The 23,930-nt window shown below is 41.7% G+C and overlaps 1 protein-coding gene across 2 annotated transcripts in view; it reads left to right on the plus strand.

Moving 5' to 3' along the window:
• optc (opticin) overlaps positions 1 to 21,775 on the plus strand; it is a 51,327-nt gene extending 29,552 nt beyond the window's left edge. For both annotated transcript variants that reach the window (XM_071381823.1, XM_071381819.1), the window contains exons 5-7: positions 15,380 to 15,582; positions 15,837 to 15,932; positions 21,026 to 21,775. In XM_071381823.1, coding sequence (XP_071237924.1) covers positions 15,380 to 15,582; positions 15,837 to 15,932; positions 21,026 to 21,193 — 467 coding nt within the window. In that variant the 3' untranslated portion in view covers positions 21,194 to 21,775. The remainder of the gene's footprint in view (positions 1 to 15,379; positions 15,583 to 15,836; positions 15,933 to 21,025) is intronic.
• The last annotated feature ends 2,155 nt before the right edge of the window (positions 21,776 to 23,930 follow it).

Consider the following 23,930-nt stretch of genomic DNA (forward strand, 5'->3'; position numbering starts at 1 on the left):
TGGGATATTCTGTCATGATCTTCAAAATGAGCGGACCAAGGCGCAGCATGCATTGAGTTCCACATCTTTTTAATACAAAGTAAAACTGGAAACAAAACAACAAAACTTACAAAGAACGTGAAGTAGTAGTACACTAACACAAACAATCAATATCCCACAATCACAGGTGGAGAAATGGCAACCTAAATATGATCCCCAATCAGAGGCAACGATAAACAGCTGCCTCTAATTGGGAACCATATTAGCACCAACATAGAAATAGACTAAACCACCCCCTAGTCACGCCCTGACATACTACACCATAGAGAACCAAGGGCTCTCTATGGTCAGGGCGTGACAGTGAATCTTCCTAGGTAAGTCGCTAAGAGCTTTGCACACCTGGATTGTACAATATTTGCCCTTTGTTATTTTCTAAATTCTTCAAGCTCAAATTGTTTGTTGACCATTGCTAGAGAATTAAACTATATCAAAAATGTAAGTATGTATTAAAGTTTTAAAGCATTTTTTTGTTGTTGTTGCATATTCTAGCACTTGCATGGCCATGAAAGACCTTCCATTCAAACAACTGTGTGTGTGTGTGTGTGTGTGTGTGTGTGTGCGTGTGCGTGTGCGTGTGCGTGCGCGTGCGTGCGTGTGTGTGTGCCCATCCCACCTATCACCATAGACAACCCTTGTATGATTTCCATTATCCATATCTTTTTCAATTGTGCTGTGATGTTTTACATAGGTAAAAAAAAAATCTAATCATATAGTATCCACAGATTATGAGCTAAAGATGAAAACCTTTCCTTCGAGTATTATTATATTATTTTGTGACTGACTCTGGCTTTCCAAATTGCCCAGAACTGCTATTTGTAAGGTGTATTTTAAGTGCATGTTGTGATTTTTGAACCATTACTGAACCTGTGATCAGAAACAAGCTACATGGGGGCAATACCAGAATAAATGATCTTGTGATTCTGATTCTACAGAGCTGAGATTGTTGTATGCCACATATATATATATAGCATTCTGTTGGTTGCAAGAATTTTCTATAATAATTTAAATTGAAAAACTCTAAGTTTTGAATCAAGTGTTGTTTTTTGTACCAGTTCATGAACCATGTGCTATAGATTCGGTAATCGAAAATCTCTTCCTATTTATTTTGCAACCTGTTTGGCTCTGCTGTCAACATTTTTTCCTCAAATTAAACTGGTATATTTTTCTATTTATGCCAATTCCAAACAAGTACCATATCTTCTCCCTTTTCTACTTGCCTCCTCTATTTTTGTGGTATTGCTGCAATCAGTTGGTTGTAAGTTTGGATTGAGCGGACATTCCCATATATTTCTGATAGCTGCATATGTGACATAACTCCACCGTTTCTATTCGTAATTTAATTAATATATATAATTTAAATAAAATAACATTTTTTCCATAAAGAATGTTTTTTTATTCATCAGTATTTGAGTTGAACCATAACATTTCTGGAGGATCAAACTGAAATTGTAACCAGCTTTGTATGACTTGTTTAAGAAAGGGCGATACTTTAAACAAAATGTAATTTTCAATTTGTCGGAAATGAGAAGTCTGTATAAAGGCAAAAAGAATGAGCCTTTCTTAATAATCTACTGGAGAACCATTTTGGGTTATGAATGAGTGAAGCTTTTAGTGACAGGTTTAAAGCTTTAATATTTAATAATTTTTGTCTCCCAAACTCATATTCATTATATAATTAGGCACGTTTAATTTTGTCTGGCTTAGGATTCCAAATAAAATGAACTATTTTTTGCTCATATGATTTTAAAAAACGAGTCGTCTGGAGTAGGCAGCGCCGTTAGTAAGTAAGTAAACTGTTAATTCTTTCAAGTAATTGTGGACCATGGACCACACTGAATTTGGTATTGATACCTAAAAGAAATAACAAGGAAACTATTAACAACTCATTCTTTGCATGTGTAACGCTAATGCTCAAAGCCATATGCAATCAAAAGTACTCATTACATTTTGAATGCTTGGCAGGACAGGGGAAATGGTCAAATTCACACACTTATCAAGAGAACAACCCTGGTCATCCCTATTGCTGCTGATCCGGCGTACTCACTAAACACAAATGCTTCATTTGTAATTTAATGTCTGAGGGCTGGAGTGTGCCCCTGGCTATCCGTAAATTAAAAAAAAAAAAAATTGTTCTGTCTGGTTTGCTTAATATATGGATTTTGAAATTATTTACACTTTTACTTTTGATACTTAAGTGTATTTTAGCGATTGCATTTCGTTTTGAAACTTAAGTATATTTAAAACCAAAAACTTTTAGACTTTTACTCAAATAGTATTTTACTGGATGACTTTCACTTTTAGTCCTTTTCTATTAAGGTATCTTTACTTTTACTTAAGTATGACAATTGGGTATGTTTTCCAACACTGAGGAACCATAAGTCAGATTCATTCCAGATGTTGTATTTAAACTCATTGCATCATTCTAAACAAGGTGGCAGGTAGCCTAGCGGTTAAGGTTGTTGGGCCAGTAACAGAAAGGTTGCTGGTTCGAATACCTGAACCAGCAAGGTATACAAACCATTCTGCCCTTGAGCAAGGCAGTTAACCGCTAACAACAACTGCTATGTGGATTAAGGTAGCCAATTTGGGACAAATGCGGAAGACACATTTTGGCTGGATGCAGTTGTGCATACTGACTAGGTATTCATGGTTTTGATAAATAAAAAAATTATGCATTCAAATATGGTCACACTGTACCTATAGATGCACTTTAGCACATATGCTAATTCTAAAAATACTTTAAAAATCTTCTCATGAACCGTAAGTCCAATTGTCTTACAATGGCACTGGCGAGAATGGCTGACATTTTACAGTCTCTTAACCAATTGTGCCATTGTGTGTGTTTTTTTGCGTTATTTGTAACTTATTTTGTACATAATGTTTCTGCCACCGTCTCTTATGAAAGAGCTTCTAGAGCTTCTAGAAAAGAGCTTCTAGAAATCAGGACAGAGATTACTTACCTCGTACTGAAAGACAATTTTTTCTTTAACGAGTCGGACGAGGGGAATTTACTCCAGACACCCGACAAGGCCCTCATCCCCGTCATTCGCAGAAGAAAGAGACAGAGATATCGAGGACGAAGTTCGGGGTGCCTTGTGAGGATCAAGCGGCGAGTGTGTAATTTGCCTTTGCGATCGGTCCTATTAGCCAACGTACAATCATTGGATAATAAAATAGACAAACTACAAGCACATATTTCCTACCAACGGGACATTAAAAACTGTAATATCTTATGTTTCACTGAGTCGTTGCTGAACGATGACATTAATAACATACAGCTGGCGGGTTATACACTATATTGGCAGGATAGAACAGTAGCCTCTGGTAAGACAAGGGGTGGAGGTCCAACAGCTTGTGCACGACATATAAGGAAGTCTCGAGGTTTTGCTCACCTCGAAGCAACGAGCATGTTAAATGTGTAACCAGAGGGGAAAAACTCTAGACCACCTTTACTCCATACACAGAGACGCATACAAAGCTCTCCTTCACCCTCCATTTGGCAAATCTGACCATTATTCTATCCTCCTGATTCCTGCTTACAAGCAAAAACTAAAGCAGGAAGCACCAGTGACTCAGTCAATAAAAAGTGGTCAGATGAAGCAGATGCTAAGCTACAGGACTATTTTGCTGGCACAGACTTGAATATGTTCCGGGATTCTTCCGATGGCATTGAGGAGTGCACCACATCAGTCACTGGCTTCATAAATAAGTGCATCGATGATGTCATCCCCACAGTGACCGCACGTACGTACCACAAACAGAAGCCATCGATTACAAGCAGCATCTGCACTGAGCTAAAGGCTAGAGCTGCCACTGTCAAGGAGAGGAAATCTAACACGGAAGCTTATAAGAAATCCCGCTATGCCCTCCGACGAACCATCAAACAGGCATTGCGTCAATACAGGACTAAGATCGAATCGTACTACACCGGCTCCGACGCTTGTCGGATGTGACAAGACTAACACATTTTTACAGATAACAAAGGGAAGCACAGCCACGAGCTGCCCAGTGACACGAGCCTACCAGACAAGCTAAATTACTTCTATGCTCGCTTCGAGGCAAGTAACACTGAAACATGCATGAAAGCATCAGCTGTTCTGGGAAGACCGTGTGATCACGCTCTCAGTAGCCGATGTGAGTAAGACCATTAAACAGGTCAACATTCACAAGGCCGCAGGGCCAGACGGATTACCAGGACGTGTACTCTGAGAATGTGCTGACCAACAGGCAAGTGACCTCACTGTCATATTCAACCTCTCCTTGTCTGTCTGTCATGTTTCAAGCAGACCACCATTTTCCCTATTCCTAAGAACACTAAGGTAACCTGCCTAAAAGTCTACCGACCCATAGCACTCACGTCTGTAGCCATGAAGTGCTTTGAAAGGCTGGTCATGGACCACATCAACACCATTATCCCAGAAACCCTAGACCCACTCCAATTTGCATTCCGCCCCAACAGATCCACATATGATGCAATCTCTATTGCACTCCACACTGCCCTTTCGCAAATGGTCAAAAGGAACACCTATGTGAGAATGCTATTCATTGACTACAGCTCAGCGTTCAGCACCATAATGCCCTTACAACTCATCACTAAGCTATGGACCCTGGGACAAAACATCTCCCTCTGCAACTGGATCCTGGACTTACAGACGGGCCGCCCCCAGTTGGTAAGGGTAGGTAACATCATATCTGCCACTCTGATCCTCAACACGCGGGCCCCTCAGGGGTGCGTGCTCAGTCCCCTCCTGTACTCCCTGTTCACTTATGACTGCATGGCCAGGCACTACTCTAACACCATCATTAAGTTTGCTGATGACACAACAGTTTATAGGGAGGAGGTCAGAGACCTGGTTGTGTGGTGCCAGGACAACAACTTCTCCCTAAACATGATCAAGACAAAGGAGATGATTGTGGACTACAGGAAAAGGAGGACGGAGCACGCCCTTCATTCTCATCGACGGGACTGTAGTGGAGCAGGTTGAGAGCTTCAAGTTCCTTGGTGTCCACATCAACAACAAACTAACATAGGCCAAACACACCAAGACAGTCGTAAAGAGGGCACAACAAAACCTATTCCCCCTCAGGAGACTGAAAATATTTGGCATAGGTCCTCAGATCCAACCAGTGATGGTTGCATCACTGCGTGGTATGGCAACTGCTCGGCCTCTGACCGCAAGACACTACAGATGGTAGTGCGTACGACCCAGTACATCACTGGCGCCAAGCTTCCTGCCATCCAGGACCTCTATACCAGGCGGTTTCAGAGGAAGGCCCTAAAAATTGTCAAAGACTCCAGCCACCCTAGTCATAGACTTTTCTCTCTGCTACTGCAAGGCAAGCAGTTACTTTTATTTCTTATTTTATACTTTTACTTAACACGTATTTTTCTTGAAACTGCATTGTTGGTTAAGGGCTTGTAAGTAAGCATTTCACTGTTAGGTATTAACTGTTGTATTCAGCTCATTTGACAAATACATTTTGATTTGATTTGATTTGAAATTGACTCCATGTGGTATATAAACTCAACGAATTAGCTTCTAATGAATTTGAAAATGATTAGTTGCCGAATTCAAAGTAATGCTGAACATATTAAACAAATCTTAACATAAACCATTAGTCAAATTGACCCCAGAATTGGAATATAAACTCAATACATTAAGTATTGACTTTAAGAATGATTACCTGCTGCATTCAAAGATAACCAACTTCAAGCACTAGACTAAACTTCACTTGCGTCATCCTTGTGGTATAGAGAGGTACACATAGTAATGCTTTCACTGATTGTACATATTTGAAGATCGTTCATACACGATAGAGTGCTTGTTTTGTTATCCTACACTTCTTGTGTCCTTTCTGTCATCCTGTGAACCCTGGTCCTTGCTGCTCACAGCTATATTTTGTTGAACTTTTTCCCCAAATAACTGCCAGGTGTGTGTTTGAAGAGAGTAGTGGGTTGTCTGTGTTTACATGTCTATACCACTGGCTTTTATGATCTGATTGTCTGTATTTTAGCCAATGAGGCTCAATGTGCCCAGCTAAACTAATGCACTGCCAGGGATAATTGTCACTTTGGCCTGTGGGGAGGAAGAGACACAGCAGCAGTTGTAGTATGGACGGTAGGGGAAGTCAGGATTTTGCAATTGAGTTTTATTTGTCTATTTAAGGGCCATGTATGTTTGGTGTTGACCAGTTGACTAATGGCATTATTATTATGGAGATAAGCAACCGTGCTCAGGTGACTGTCCCACAGTCAGAGTCATGCAATAAGTTGATTTTAGATGTGCTGCAGCAAAACTTTGATCTCGGGGCTTACATTGCTGATGACAGTAACTCTCCGCAATCTATCAGTGGATTGATGTCTACATTTCAATGAAAGCAAACGGGAAACGGTTAGCTGGACTGAAAAGGGGGGTTTTGATAAGAGAGTGTTTCATCTTCCTAAAAGATGCTAGAGTCAGGATCTAATTTTTTTGTAGGAGATTGTGATGAAGATGACAGTGTCGCTGTGTTGGAATGTGCTCGGGAGACAGACTCTGTTGTAGAGGAGTTAGATAGGGAACTTGGTGGTAGGAGGAACCTGGAAAAGGAGTGTGAGCGTCTCAGGGAGGAGAGAGACAGGCTGTACAAGGAAAGGATAGATGAGGCTGAAGCTGTTACACAGATGCTGTTAGAGAGGTTTGTATGGATTTTATCCCTACCATGTGTGTTATTTCAGTAAAAGCATCACAGGTTGTCAAGGTTGTTTTGGAAAAACTTGGTGGGTCACAGGTTGACAGGTGACCAGGTCCAATATTCTGCATGTACATGGTTTTGGAGGCATGACAGTTTTCAATGCAACATCTGGAGGATGCTTTGAATAAGCTCACCCTTTGCACTGATGCTACTAGTAAGTTTGGACACAAGTACGGCCCTGCAGGCATATTTCTAAAGGATGGCACCAAGTTTGATTTAGATTTTAAAGAGCAGGAATCCATCTCTACCAAGTGCACCTTTGACACAGTGCGTGCTATGGTTTACGATGTGGTCAGTAGTGGTGGTGGAGACATTGATGCAAAGGGACACTTTTTGTAAGATTAACCCATTACAGTCTAAGGGGGGGGGGGGTTCTACTAAGCTGTTTTAGGAAGGTCATACCAAGGAAATTTTGCTACTTAATTTAGATAATTTTTTTATGTACAGTGCATTCGGAAAGTATTCAGAACCCTTCCCTTTTTCCTAATTGTGTTACCTTACAGCCTAATACCAAAACATATTAAATAAATTGTTTACCTCATTAATCTACACACAATACCCCATAATGACAAAGCGCAAACAGATTTATTCCAAATAAAAACATAAATAATTTATCTACATAAGTATTCAGACCACTTGACATGAGACACAAAATAAATTGAGCTCAGGTGCATCCTGTTTCCATTGATCATCCTTTAAATGTTTCTACCATGTCTGGTCAATTTAATTAATTGGACATGATTTGGAAAGGCACACAGCTGTCTATATAAAATCCCACAGTTGACAGTGCATGTCAGAGCAAAAACCAAGCCATGAGGTGGAAGGAAATGTTATTAGAGATCCGAGACAGGATTCTGTAGAGGCACAGATCTGGGGAAGGGTACAACAACATTTCTTCAGCATTGAAGGTCCCCAAGAACACAGTGGCATCCAACATTCTTAAATGGAAGATGTTTGGAACCACCAAGACTCTACCCAGAGCTACCCACCAGGCCAAACTGACACATCGGGGATTAGGGCCTTAGAAGGGCCTTGGCCAGGGAGGTGACCAAGAACCCGATGGTCACTCTGGCAGAGGTTCAGAGTTCCTCTGTGGAGATGGGAGAACCTTCCAGAAGGACAACCTCCTCTGCAGCACTCCACCAATCAGGCCTTTATGGTAGTGGCCAGATGGAAGCCACTCCTCAGTAAAAGGTACATGACAGCCCCCTTGGAGTTTGCCAAAAGGAACCTTAAGGACTCTCAGATGATGAGAAACAAGATTCTCTGGTCTGATGAAACCAAGATTGAACTCTTTGGCCTGTATGCCAAGCATCACGTGTGGAGGAAAACTGGCACCATCCCTACGGTGAAGCATGGTTGTAGAAGCATCATGCTATGGGCATGTTTTTCAATGGCAGGGTCTGGGAGACTAGTCAGGATCGAGGAAAAGATGAACAGAGCAGATCAGAAAGTACAGAGAGATCCTTGATGAAAACCTTCTCCAGAGCGCTCAGGACCTCAGACTGGGACGAAGGTTCACCTTCCAACAGGACAACAACCCCAAGCACACAGCCAAGACAACACAGGAGTGGCTTCGGGACAAGTGTCTGAATGTCCTTGAGTGGCCCAACCAGAGCCCGGACTTGAACCCTATCGAACAGCTCTGGAGATACCTGAAAATAGCTGTTCAGCGAAACTCCCCATCCAACCTGACAGAGCTTGAGAGGATCTGCAGAGAAGAATGTGAGAAACTCCCCAATTACAGGTGTGCCAAGCTTGTAGTGTCATACCCAAGAAGACTCAAGGTGCTTCCGAAAAGTACTGAGTAAAGGGTCTGAATACTTATGTAAATGTGATATTTTCAGGGGGGTTTTGTTATAAATTTGCAAACATTTAAAACATGAAAACAACTGTTCTTTCTTTGTCATTATGGGGTGTTGTGTGTAGATTGATGAGGGGAAAAAACAATTGAATATATTTTAGAATAAGGCAGTAACGTAACAAAATGTGGAAAAAGTGAATACTTTCCAAATGCAATGTATTTTAAAATATTTGATGAACATTTGTATTGGCCTTACTGCTATTAGTCCATACAAACATAGCACAACAGATAGTCCCCCGAAAAATCTAAAGGAAGTTTGTTCTGAAGTGTCTGTCCTATATCTGAGTGATACCATGAATGGGATTATTTACAAAGTGTGAGATCTATCAATATGAACGTTTGCTTGAGCGTGTGCATAAATTACTCAGAGCCATGATCATGACGCACAGTGCCAAGTGGTGGAACAGGGGGACTGCTTGTCAAGCATAGCCTAGTGAACGGGGAAAATGTATGTTGAACATGTGGGAAATTGTGAGAGTAATAATTAAATCATTTTACATTTTTCAATAATAATCCATGTAAAGTACAGTAACTTGTTAAATTAGAGGCACGTATGAAAGTTAATTTATTGTTGAAATATTATAAAAGACTGAGATAATGGGGCATTGAATGAGAGATGGCTGATCTTTCTGTGTTGGAAGATTTTGCACATGTTGCATTTCGCAGAGAGCCCGTTTTTAGAGAAAGGTGGGATTGGCTCATCAGATATCGCTTCCCAAAACCAATCTTTTTGCGAGGATTTAAAACCTGCTTTAGAAAGACAAACATGCATGCCATTCCGGTGCACATCCAAGTGCTATATCCACCCTCAGGTTTTTTTCAACGGGCACTTTTCAGCTGGAACTTGACGATGGGTATTTCACAGCCCTCGATGAGCCGATGTTTTGGATGCAATCATCAGCAAAACTAATAGTTACATACAATTGCCATAGACCATCGCAAAACAGGTTGAAGTGAAGAGAGGCTTCTTTGCCATCAATCAGCCTGGTCTCATAGACTAGACATAACATAGTAAAAGTACATTTATGACACTCAAGTTAGTATGATGTTACCTTTGGTTTAGTTACATAAGACAGAAGGTTACTTAAAGAAAAAACTAAAGTAGGGTGGTTAGTCAGGGTGAATGGTTGGGTGTACAGTCGTGGACAAAAGTTTTGAGAATGACACAAATATTAATTTCCACAAAGTTTGCTGCCTCAGTGTCTTTAGATATTTTTGTCAGATGTTACTATGGAAGTATAATTACAAGCATTTCATAAGTGTCAAAGGCTTTAATTGACAATTACATGAAGTTGATGCAAAGAGTCAATATTTGCAGTGTTGACCCTTCTTTTTCAAGACCTCTGCAATCCACCCTGGCATGCTGTCAATTAACTTCTGGGCCACATCCTGACTGATGGCAGCCCATTCTTGCATAATTAATGCTTGGAGTTTGTCAGAATTTGTGGGTTTTTGTTTGTCCACCCGCCTTTTGAGGAATGACCACAAGTTCTCAATGTGATTAAGGTCTGGGGAGTTTCCTGGCCATGGACCTAAAATATCAATGTTTTGTTCCCCAAGACACTTAGTTATCACTTTTTCCTTATGGCAAGGTGCTCCATCATGCTGGAAAAGGAATTGTTCGTCACCAAACTGTTCCTGGATGGTTGGGAGAAGTTTCTCTCGGAGGATGTGTTGGTACCATTCTTTATTCATGGCTGTGTTCTTAGGCAAAATTGTGAGTGAGCCCACTCCCTTGGCTGAGAAGCAACCCCACTCATGAATGGTCTCAGGATGCTTTACTGTTGGCATGACACAGGACTGATGGTCTGATGGTACCGCTCAACTTGTGCCCCAAACAATCGGAAAGGGGATTCATCAGAGAAAATGACTTTACCCCAGTCCTCAGCAGTCCAATCCCTGTACCTTTTGCAGAATATCAGTCTGTCCCTGATGTTTTTCCTGGAGAAAAGCAATAACATGCAAATTAATTACTTAAAAATCATACAATGTGATTTTCTGGATTTTTGTTTTAGATTCCTTCTCTCACAGTTGAAGTGTACCTATGATAAAAATGACAGACCTCTACATGCTTTGTAAGTAGGAAAACCTACAAAATCGGCAGTGTATCAAATACTTGTTCTCCCCACTGTAGGTCTACTCCTGAGTCCAGGTTGCGTCAATCAATTCCCATATATAAATGGATCAATAGATGGCACCCACATCTCCGTAAAAGCAGCATCCCAAAACAAGTTAAAATATGTGAACAGAAAACGTTTTCACTCAATAATATGCAGGCGATGGGTTGTGCAAAATACACTGCTGAATGTGGTGGCCAGGTGGAACGCATGACTCGTTCATTCTGCAGAACAGCAATTTGGCCTAAGAACGGAAATGTTTGCCTATATGACTACAGGAGGGAGCTGTTTACAATGGATGGCTTAGTGACAAGTGTTGCCTACTCATTTGAAGTATATTTGCCAAATGTAAAGCAAGTTGTCCTAATGGTCCTCTCTTTATAGCTATGTTTTTTATTTTTACTTGCCAAGTCACAACTGAGCGAGCCAAATAAAATACTATATTTTGGTTGTTCTCGACCTGTAACGCTTGTCGTCGGAATGAGACCAAGGTGCAGCGTGGTAGGCGTACATTCTTCTTTAATTGAAATGTACACCAAAAAACAATAAACAATACAACGACCGAACAGCTTCGTCGTGCAAACTACATGCACTCACAACAAAGACAAGATCCCACACTGAAGGAGGGAAAAAGGACTGCCAAAGTATGATTCCCAATCAGAGACAACGATAGACAGCTGCCTCTGATTGGGAACCACACTCAGCCAAAAAACAAAGAAATAGAAAACATAGAAATAAAGAAACTAGAACGCCCACCCTAGTCACACCCTGGCCTAACCAAAATGGAGAATAAAAACCTCTATGGCCAGGGCGTGACACGACCTCTGACCATAGCACCTCTATTTCAGTCTAGAAAAAGCTTTCTTTGGTTGTGCCATTGCATTTCATGGTACGGCGTTTCATATTCCCTACAGGCTTTAAAGGGATGACTTGATGACGTCATGTTCATTTGGCCCATGGTGACTCCAATACTTCCCACAGTTCAGTCAAGTCGGCTGGATGTCCTTTGGGTGGTGGACAATTACTTGATACACACGGGAAACAGTTGAGTGTCAAAAAAAACAGCAGCGTTGCAGTTCTTGACACAAACCGGTGCGCCTGGCACCTACTAACTACCATACCCCGTTCAAAGGCACTTAAATATTTTATCTTGCCCATTCACCCTCCAATGGGTGAATGGGCAACCCATGTCTCAAGGCTTAAACATCTTTCTTTAACCTGTCTCCTCCACTTCATATATACTGATTTAAGTGGATTTAACAAGTGACATCAATATGGGATCATAGCCTTCACCTGCAATCCCCTAGTCAGTATGTGTCATCGAAAGCAGGTTTTCTTAAGGTTTTGTAAAATCAGTGTAGGTTCACACTTATGTTGAGAACATTGGGCTGTAGAGAGAGAAATGTTCCACCTGTCTCAGCTAAAGTGGGGTGGAAAATACTCACTAGGGTCTCTACTGACCAAATATGTGTCGTTTTGGAGAGGGACTGTGTCGTATATATCCAGCAGCACTTAATTCTCCACCCCCTCCATTGCCACCAATGGACTTTACATGGGATACAAATTGGCTTGTAGTGTTAATAAATATATTTTCCGATATTTATTCCCTATTGGAATTTGGCCTCTAGGTACCCTCTCTCAGGCCAGAGGTCACCGTAAAGCAGGCCTCAGTAACTGGTATATGGGCCCCTGAGCCATAAAATCGGCCATAGGTGTCCTTAAGCAATTATGTTTCAAATGTATAGTCTATTCAACCCCAAGATCTCAGCCTTGATTTAATGCTTTGGCACCAGGCACGAAAGGGTGAAACAGCAAACAGCTAAGGCAAGAGAGTATTTAGGTCAGCCCTGCCAGCTGGAGGGGGAGAGATTTGCTGTGAACAAATCTCTTAGAGGAATGTGTCTGTCTTCCAATACATCTGTCTACGTCTGTCTATGTCTGTATTTGTCTTTCTACGTCTGTCCAAATTGTTGTGGTAAACCGTGGGTTTTTTGGTTGAGCGTACAGAGATTAACACAGAGAAAGGGAGGTTCTAGTCAGAAAACACGACTTTACTAGGCAACAAAATAAACATAACAAAATAACGTAGGCTTGGCTCGGTCCTTCTTCTCAGGTTCTGCTCAGTGTCTGTCTCTCTGTCCCTCCTCGCGGTGTGCCACGTTGCTCCCTTTATTTGGCCTGCGCGGCTGGTTGGAACTCTCCCCTAATTACCTCTACTTGGAGCCATCCATGTTGGGGTGCCCAGCCCGTGTACTCCCAGCAGAAGGAGCCAACGTCGCAGCATGTACCTCCCCTCTATCACCAACCCCCAGGGTAGACTTCCCGGGATACTATACTGTCTATGTCTGTCTGTATTTGTCTGTCTATGTCTGTATTTGTCTATTAAACCTTTAAATATAGAAGTTGTTTGCCTTATATTTCGCATCTAGCATTTCTCCACACCTAGACCAGGATTTCAATTCCTAACAGTAGAGTGTAAGCTTTTCTACCTGTCTTAGCTAAAATGGGGTGGAAAATACTCAGTAGGGTCTCTACTAACCAAATATGTGTTGTTTTGGAGAGGGACTGTATCGTACATATCCAGCAGATATGTACGATACACATATCCCCATGTGCAGTGCAAACCATGGGCTTTTTTATGGCAGTTTTGGAGCAGTGGCTTCTTCCTTGCTGAGCGGCCTTTCAGGATATGTCGATATTGGACTCGTTTTACTGTGGATATAGATACTTTTGTACTTCCTCCAGCATCTTCACAAGGTCCTTTGCTGTTGTTCTGGGATTGATTTGCACTTTTCGCACCAAAGTACATTCATCTCTAGGAGACAGAACGCGTCTCCTTCCTGAGCGGTATGACGGCTGCGTGGTCCCATGGTGTATATACTTGCGTACTCTTGTTTGCACAGATGAATGTGGTACCTTCAGGCGTTTGGAAATTGCACTCAAGGATGAACCAGACTTGTGGACGTCTACAATTTGTTTCTGAGGTCTTGGCTTCTTTTGATTTTCCAATGATGTCAAGCAAAGAGGCACTGAGTTTGAAGATAGGCCTTGAAATACATCCACAGGTACACCACCAATTGACTCAAATGATGTACATTTCCCTATCAGAAGCTTCTAAAGCCATGACATCATTTTCTGGAATTGTCCAAGCTGTTTAAAGGCACAGTCAACTTAGTGTTTGTAAACTTCTGACACAGTGGTATTGTGATAAAGTGAATTATAAGTGAAATAATCTGTCTATAAACAATTGTTGGAAAAATGACTTGTGTCATGCACAAAGTAAATGTCCTAATCGACTTGCCAAAACTATAGTTTGTTAGTAATACATTTGTGGAGTGGTTGAAAAACGAGTATTAATTGTTCCAACAAAAGTGTATTTAAACTTCCGACTTCAACTGTACATACTGTATGTGCTTACAGTAGAAACGAGAACACGATATACAGAAAATAAGGAACGTACTTTGATAGGAACGCACACATGTCCAACGTTATTATGTGTAAGGAAAACAACAAGGAAGGCAAAGCGAGCGCCAGCAAGAACATTTTCAAATTCTTGCAAAACTGAGCTATTATTTGCATACTTGATCTGTGCAAACGTGTGAAGTTTGGTGTGTTCTCCTGGAAGAGAGAATTTTATCTGGCTCAGTAAAGCCTCAAACATAAATTTACCGCAACGCTGAAATGGTCTACTTCTATGTGAATTAATGAGGCGGAACACACCTCAATTCAAACTGTTGTCAGAAAAAACAACTTGTACGAAATTTGAAATGTTATTTGAAATTGACAAGTTGAAACACGGCCTATAAATAATTAGCAGGCAGCGCATGTTAACTGTCCTGTTGCGTAATAATCATATTTTTGGAACAGTGAGTGCATTCTGACATGTGCATAAAACATGTGAATTAAACAACTCACGCGGGGGCGACCGTTCGAGATATTTGGAACTTGGAACTCACACGTGAAAAGATAAATTTCACCGATTTTTATGGAGATTTTTGTATTATGCTAATTAAGCTCCGGACCTCGTAGGGTAAGAGCTGAGTACCCCTGCTCTGTCTTTTGACATGTGTGGAGTGGGAACAGTGGTTATTCTTGGAAACAGTGATATTTTGGAATAGAGCTCATCTCTTCACTTTTGAGAGTTATTTGACAATGGCAAGTATTTTGGAAACCTCATCCTCTGATCTTTCTGATACTATATGTACAAATCAATATACGGAAATCAAAACTTCTTACCTGCATGTGACTCTGTAGAAGGATTTGAAAAAGTCATTTTTTGGCACTCAGGGAAAATAATGTCCTCTTAAGACTGCTTATAACACAGATTCTGTTTCTGATGTCGAAATGCTAACATACATTTGTTAAATAGACTTAGGAAAAGTCAAAGAAGGGGGTGGGCATGTGTGTGGGGGACATAATGCAAGTATTCCAAAAGTAACTGAAAGTAATCAGATTATGTTACCGAGTATAGGTAATCCAAAAATGACATTACTGATGACAATTTTGAACAGGTAACTAGTAACTGTATACTAGTAACTGTATCGGATTACATTTAGAACGTAACCTACCCAACACTGTGGGTACAGTATATGTTCACCTCAACCCCCTGGTCTGTGCGTTCCAGACAAGCTGAAGAGCATCGACTTAACAGGGAACCAGATCTCTGGGGTGGATGAAGATGCATTCCGCCCCCTACCACAGCTCCAGGACATCCTATTGGCTGATAACAACCTGCAGGCGTTGCCAGAGCTCCCACCCACCCTCAGATACATTGATGTGCGCAACAACAGACTGATCAGCAATGGACTACATACAGATGGGTTTAAGGTGCACACACACATTTGCACGCACACACATGAAGACATTCACACGCACCCACGCTCTAGCTATAATTTTGATGAATTCTTTGAAGTAAATGCCAGAAGGCATTCCTTTTTACAACATCATTGAACAGTATATACCAAACTAGCTGAAGCAGTATTGTAGGATACAGTTTCTCTTGACTGAATAGAGATGGAGCTCCCTCTGGTGGCTTTTATTGATGTTTTACATTGTTGTTTTACTCCATCTGGCCTAAACAGGAGATGAGCCTGCTCGAGTTCCTGTATCTGTCTGATAACAATCTGGACTACATCCCCGTCCCACTACCTGAGAGCCTCCGAGTACTACACCTGCAGGTATCAACATGCATGTACACACACCCCTCATACACCTCACACACCTCTCATACACTCCTCATGCATCTCACACACACCGCTCATACACCTCACACACCCCACATAAAAATTACTACAGGTTACTATAGAATATTATAGTACTTACTATATCATTCTATAGCATTTTGTAGTAAACTCTAGTATACTTTAAAATCCTCAACAACAACAAAAAAGGATCCCTCGATCACGTGTAGTACTTGCTATAGCATTTTGAAGTATACTGTAGAATACTCCACACTGTAGTATACTGTAGTATCCCTCGATTGTGTAGTGCTTACTATAGAATGTTGTAGTATATTGTAGAATACTACACTACAAATCAAATCAAATTGTATTAGTCACATGCGCCGAATACAACAGGTTTAGACCTTACAGTGAAATAATTACTTACGAGCCCCCAACCAACAATGCAGTTTCCAAAAAATACGGACAAGAATAAGAGATAAAAGTTACAAGTAATTAAAGAGCAGCAGTAAAACAACAATAGCGAGACTATATACAGGGTACCGGTACAGAGTCAATATGCGGGGGCACCGGTTAGTTGAGGTAGTATGTACATGTAGGTAGAGTTATTGAAGTGACTATGCATAGATGACAGCGGTGTAAAGAGGGATGGGGGGGCAATGCAAATCATTTGGGTAACCATTTGATTAGATGTTCAGGAGTCTTATGGCTTGGGGGTAGAAACTGTTTAGAAGCCTCTTGGACCTAGTCTTGGTGCTCCGGTACCTATTGCTGTGCGGTAGCAGAGAGAACAGTCTATGACTATGGTGGCTGGAGTCTTTGACAATTTTTATAGGGCCTTCCTCTGACACCGCCTGATATAGAGGTCATAGATGGCAGGAAGCTTGGCCCAAGTGATGTACTGGGCCGTTCGCATTACCCTCTGTAATGCCTTGCGGTCGGAAGCCGAGCAGTTCCCATTCCAGGCAGTGATGCAACCTGTCAGGATGCTCTCGATGGTGCATCTGTAGAACCGTTTGAGGATCTGAGAACCCATGCCAAATATTTTCAGTCTCCTGAGGGGGAATAGGTTTTGTTGTGTCTTCTTCACAACTGTTTTGGTGTGTTTGGACCATGTTACTTTGTTGGTGACGTGGCCACCAAGGAACTTGAAGCTCTCAACCTGCTCCACTGCATCCCCGTCGATGAAAATGGGTGCGTGCTTGGTCCTCTTTTTCCTCTAGTCCACAATCATCTAATTTGTCTTGATCATGTTAAGGGAGAGATTGTTGTCCTGGCACCACACGGCCAGGTCTCTGACCTCCTCCCTATAGGCTGTCTCATCGTTGTCGGTGATCAGGCCTACCGCTGTTCTGTCATCAGCAAACTTAATTATGGTGTTGGAGTTGTGCTTGGCCGTGCAGTCATGAGTGAACAGGGAGTACAAGACGGGGCTGAGCACGCACCCCTGAGGGGCCCCTGTGTTGAGGATCAGCATGGCGGATGTGTTGTAACCTACCCTTACCACCTGGGGGCGGCCCGTCAGGAAGTCCAGGATCCAGTTGCAGAGGGAGGTGTTTAGTCCCAGGGTCCTTCGTTTATTGATGAGCTTTGAGGGCAGTATGGTGTTGAACGCTGAGCTGTAGTCAATGAATTGCATTCTCACATAGGTGTTCCTTTTGTCCAGGTGGGAAAGGGCAGTGTGGAGTGCAATGTAGATTCCATCATCTGTGGATCTGTTGGGGCGGTATGCAAATTGTTGTGGGTCTAGGGTTTCTGTGATAATGGTGTTGATGTGAGCCATGACCAGCCTTTCAAAGCACTTCATGGCTACAGATATGCTAATATTCATTAGCATATACCCTGCCCATATCCCAATTTGTGCCACCCATGAGTGAGAAACGTACATGCCAAGTATAGACCAAGCAACATAGAAAACATTAGTCACAACAACATAAAACAGATGCTGTGTCAGCTGGTGGTAAGGCTGGGGAATGTCCTTATCCAGGCCTGGGAGGATACCATCTCTCTAACTACCATCAGGCTACCAAAACAACAAATCCCACCTTACCTCCTCCACCTTGTCCATATACAGTGGGGCAAAAAAGTATTTAGTCAGCCACCAATTGTGCAAGTTCTCCCACTTAAAAAGATGAGAGAGGCCTGTAATTTTCATCATAGGTACACTTCAACTATGACAGACAAAATGAGAAAAAAAATCCAGAAAATCACATTGTAGGATTTTTAATGAATTTATTTGCAAATTATGGTGGAAAATAAGTATTTGGTCAATAACAAAAGTTTATCTCAATACTTTGTTATATACCCTTTGTTGGCAATGACAGAGGTCAAGCGTTTTCTGTAAGTCTTCACAAGGTTTTCACACACTGTTGCTGGTATTTTGGCCCATTCCTCCATGCAGATCTCCTCTAGAGCAGTGATGTTTTGGGGCTGTTGCTGGGCAACACGGACTTTCAACTCCCTCCAAAGATTTTCTATGGGATTGAGATCTGGAGACTGGCTAGGCCACTCCAGGACCTTGAAATGCTTCTTACGAAGCCACTCCTTCGTTGCCCGGGCGGTGTGTTTGGGATCATTGTCATGCTGAAAGACCCCGCCACATTTCATCTTCAATGCCCTTGCTGATGGAAGGAGGTTTTCACTCAAAATCTCAAGATACATGGCCCCATTCATTCTTTCCTTTACACGGATCAGTCGTCCTGGTCCCTTTGCAGAAAAACAGCCCCAAAGCATGATGTTTCCACCCCCATGCTTCACAGTAGGTATGGTGTTCCTTGGATGCAACTCAGCATTCTTTGTCCTCCAAACATGACGAGTTGAGTTTTTACCAAAAAGTTATATTTTGGTTTCATCTGACCATATGACATTCTCCCAATCTTCTTCTGGATCATCCAAATGCTCTCTAGCAAACTTCAGACGGGCCTGGACATGTACTGGCTTAAGCAGGGGGACACGTCTGGCACTGCAGGATTTGAGTCCCTGGCGGCGTAGTGTGTTACTGATGGTAGGCTTTGTTACTTTGGTCCCAGCTCTCTGCAGGTCATTCACTAGGTCCCCCCGTGTGGTTCTTGGATTTTTGCTCACCGTTCTTGTGATAATTTTGACCCCACGGGGTGAGATCTTGCGTGGAGCCCCAGATCGAGGGAGATTATCAGTGGTCTTGTATGTCTTCCATTTCCTAATAATTGCTCCCACAGTTGATTTCTTCAAACCAAGCTGCTTACCTATTGCAGATTCAGTCTTCCCAGCCTGGTGCAGGTCTACAATTTTGTTTCTGGTGTCCTTTGACAGCTCTTTGGTCTTGGCCATAGTGGAGTTTGGAGTGTGACTGTTTGAGGTTGTGGACAGGTGTCTTTTATACTGATAACAAGTTCAAACAGGTGCCATTAATACAGGTAACGAGTGGAGGACAGAGGAGCCTCTTAAAGAAGAAGTTACAGGTCTGTGAGAGCCAGAAATCTTGCTTGTTTGTAGGTGACCAAATACTTATTTTCCACCATAATTTGCAAATAAATTCATTAAAAATCCTACAATGTGATTTTTTAACAGTTGTCTCAGGATTGAGTTAGCAGCTAATGTTAAAGAGATAGCGAACCAGAATATAATTAACAACTCTCCCTTTCCATCCTTCCTTTCCCCAACCCTCACGCTCATCTCTGTCTTTGATTTGCCCCCACACCAAATCGTAAATAAACCAGCTTCAGAAACACATCAAATAACAATTTACCCTGCAGAACCAGAATAACTGGACCACATTCTAGAATCAGTTTGGCAAAGACTCCAACCCACGCATCTTCTGGCAGAAAATAAAGAGTCTTAATGGGAACACAAAGTACAACACATTCCCGACATTCTCAACCCATAGAGAATAACTAAGAAAAGGCCGTACTGTTACAAAATGTGCACTCCTGCACCCCCCGCACGTCAATGCACCCTTAATAATACCAAGCCTTGAGTCAACCACGCCCTCCTTGCCCCTGCCTGCCTTGCCTCCTCCTCTCATCCCATGAGATGAAATGGATAGAAAAGAGCAGAAGCTTTGAACTATCCAATCAGGCTCTAGTCCTACCTACCTACAGATTACTGAAAGGAGCAGCCGTTCACTCCTACAGGTTATGGACAACTTTCTATTTTTGTATTTGTCCGGTAGGTTTCACTAAAGGACAAAGGCCCAAATAGCAAAAATATACAGATAAACACTATAGTAAATACTACAGTACACTGTCCTACAGTTTTCTGCAATGATGTCTGCAAAATTACTACTGTAAATACTACAGTAATGTCTGCAAAAAACACCACAGTATACTAGTCATATCCGTAAAAACACTAAATGAAATACTACAGTATTCACTTTAGTGTTTTTGTACAAAAACACTGCGCGAAAACATTAGAGTGAATAGTATAATATATCAATATAGTAATACCAGTACTGTATACTTCAATATTTTTTCCTGTGGGACTCCCCACACCCAGCACAACCAGACTAGCGTACACATGAGACTCTGTCTCAAACCTAGTATTCTCTGAGGGCTGAAAATAGAGGAGACTAACTTTTCACCCCACACAGCTCTACAGCAATCCTCAGGCTGTCCCCCATACTGTTTCAGACCCAGTATAGCCTGGCTTTTCGATTCCCACTAAATGGCCAAGCTGCAAAGTTGTAATGATTTCTGAAAACAAAAATTCGCTTTTTGGTCTTAATATAGGCAGGCATAAGGTTAACAGTGTGGTTAAGGTTTGGGTTAGAGTTAGGTTTAAAATCAGATTTTAAAAAGAGAAATTGTAGAACTAGGAGGAGTTTCCGACATTGCAACTTGGTCAGATAGTGACGACCTGGTCTCTCTCTCCTCTCTTCTGTAGTCATGGATTCACAACAGGCACAGAGTCAAATTGGAGCAGTGACGTAATGAGAAATTGACTCTCCAGATTCAATGAATTAATCTAATGACGTCTGCCATCATGTCTCTGCTTCATCCAGTTTAATTTCCTCATCAAAGTAACACATAACCCCCCCACACCCCCCTCGCTCTGTGTGTCCGTCTGTCTGTCTCTCTCTGTCTCACTCTCTCCTCCTCTCCTCTCCCCACCAGAACAACAACATCCAGAATCTTCATGTGGACACATTCTGTAACAGCCACGACCGTAACTACATACGACGCTCCCTGGAGGACATCAGGCTGGATGGAAACCCTGTCAACATCAACCTGTACGCCTCCTCCTACATCTGCCTGCCTCGTCTGCCTATCGGGAGCCACTGAGGGGGGCATTGAGGGGACATGGATGGGGGCCATGAAGGGGCTCTGCACAGAGGGAGGCAGGGATGGGTATACTAAGATGGTGGTAGGGAGGGAGGGTGAGGGAGGAAAGGGAAAGAGAAAATATTCATTTTATAAAGCAAATCAAAGACAGAGATGAGCATGAGGGTTGGGGAAAGGAAGGATGGAAAGGGAGAGTTGTTAATTATATTCTGGTTCGCTATCTCTTTAACATTAGCTGCTAACTCAATCCTGAGACAACTGTTATGTCACGCCAGTAAGCGGCTGTCCTGACTGAATGATTGATTGGCAGATGGCCAGATAAATGAGGGGCCGTTTGCTTGTACCTGACAAATATCAATCGTGCTAAAATCCAACCTGGGCAGAGGAAAACAGCTGCCACTGTAGCGACAGTCTGTATGTCTACCTGTCTGACTGCTACTTGTGCCTACTGAAACATGTGTGTTGCCTCACAATGAGATCGTCATTCTTTATTATAGGTTGACCATAATAAAAACAACTGTGATTCACTTAGTTTGTATGTTAATCAACGATGTAAATTCATCAATTAAAGTATAAACACTGCTCCATTATTGTCACTTCCTGTGTATAAATATATTATAAAGGTAGAGTAGCCAGATCAACATGATATTGTATTTTGTTTCATTTCCATTTATTATCTCATCACTGGGATGTGTTCGGTAAAACAGCAGTGACGTCAGAGAGAAACATCTACCAATCGCAAATTGAACCCTCTAGCCCCTGTCCCCCATGCATTTGTGGAGATCTGAGGGGAGGGATTACAATTTCGTGTTGGTCCACTTTCCCTACTGATAGGCTGGCTAGGTGTAATTTCCCGCCAAAGTGCTTTTACCTCCCCAATATTCTCAGGTGATGAGATGAGGTGAGGTATTGAAAGGTATTGAAAATAGGAGTGTCAATCATTTTGACTCCTACCTTTTTTAGATAAAAAAATATTGTTAAACAAAATCTCTTTCTCTGAGCAATAGTCGACACAGTGGACATTTCATAATACCCATAATACCTAGCGACAAAACCCGATAATGATTCCAATCGTTCTTTCAAGGATGAGCATAAAAAGGGGAGAAGACCAATATAAGTCGGACCATGTGGAGAAGTGCAGCTATAGTGAGGTTGCCGGTTTGGTCAGGGCCAGCATGGGGAATAAAGTTGATCCTGTGTCTGTGAGTATAGTTATTAAGTTAAGTTTGAGCATCACATGTTCTTTTCAGCTATCAACTTTCTACAAAGAAAGAGACACTTAATAATTTATATAATCATTAAACAGATTTCCCCGTATACCAGACGTGGATGAGTGATAACTCAGTTCTAGAATGTTGTCAATGAGGAGAATGAATCAAAAAAATCTATTGGCATTCATAATTGACTTGTTTAGACATCCATCCTGTATTGTCGTTTCATGACCAGAGACAAATCTTCAAAGGCAGTATTGTTTATTCGTGGTGGTGCATGCATTCACACAGCCTTGATTTATATGATCCTTCCCGCTATGTCAAGTGATAAAATCCCAAATGATCAATTAAAAGTTCATGGAAAAACTGCACTTGTCCTTATGTGAAAATTACAGTTGATTAAATACTCTACAGCTGTAATGTCATCAATGAAATCAAACTTTATTCACATAGCACATTTCTTACAACAAATGCTTTTCAAGGTGTTCAAAGTCATGCGTTGAAAGGCATGTGGCTCTTAACAGGTCTCTATAGGTGACCTGGGGATTCTCTCTACCACATGTGAACGCCCCCGTGGAGATCATAAGTGTAGCCATGCAGCTGCATTGGCTATTTTTTTGCGGTTCACAATATCGACTGTACTTATGTGGAATGCTAGTGGAGGAAACCAGCCGTGCCAAACCAGGTGCAGTCAGTGGAGGACCTGTACCCGGCCAAAGACTACAACCATCTGTCCACAGAGGAGGATCTTCAGTGGCTAAGGAACCATCTCTGGGTCAGGTTAAGTGGAATGACGTGGCTCCTTAAACCTGAGCCAGAACAACGCTGCCGTCTCTGTCATCCCTGTCTGTACTAGACATTGTTGAAAAACAAGCGAACAATGAATAAAGATCATAGACAAACAATAGATTCCTAGAATAGGTTATATTACATTCAACTTTTGGTCAAAGCAGCCAGCTAAAGTAATGTCGTTTGCATAAGTTCAATCACAAAGGCTGGTCTGAGAGCATCTTCTCACAGTTTTATTCAGGAGTACATCAAAAATTCACATAACATTTTATCATGGTCACAGTGGGAGTGTACATCTGTGATGTTTGAATTATGTCTTTCCCCAGAGTGAGAGAGCGAGTACATCACTTCCAGCAGATCTCCTTGCTGGCATTGATCATGCACTGCTTTTCATGGGGTGAGCCTGATGTTCCGCATGTCACGCCTCATGTCTAAAGCATGGGGGAAAAGGAAACATAAAGTCAAATTCTACAAATGCAATGTTTTACACAATATCGTATCATATTTGATGAGTTTGTGTTTTGCATGTGGGGAAAAAATTGAGCCCAAATCAAATCAAATTGTATTTGCCATATACACATGTTTATCAGATGTTATTTTGTGGGTGTAGCAAAATGCTTGTGTTTCTTTCTCCAACAGTGCAGTAATATCTAACAATTCACAACAATACACGCAATACACATAACCTAAAAGAAAAATAATGGAATGAAGGAATATATAAATATAAGGATGAGCAA

This window comes from Salvelinus alpinus, chromosome 2, assembly GCF_045679555.1.
Source record: "Salvelinus alpinus chromosome 2, SLU_Salpinus.1, whole genome shotgun sequence".
Taxonomy (NCBI): Eukaryota; Metazoa; Chordata; class Actinopteri; order Salmoniformes; family Salmonidae; genus Salvelinus; species Salvelinus alpinus.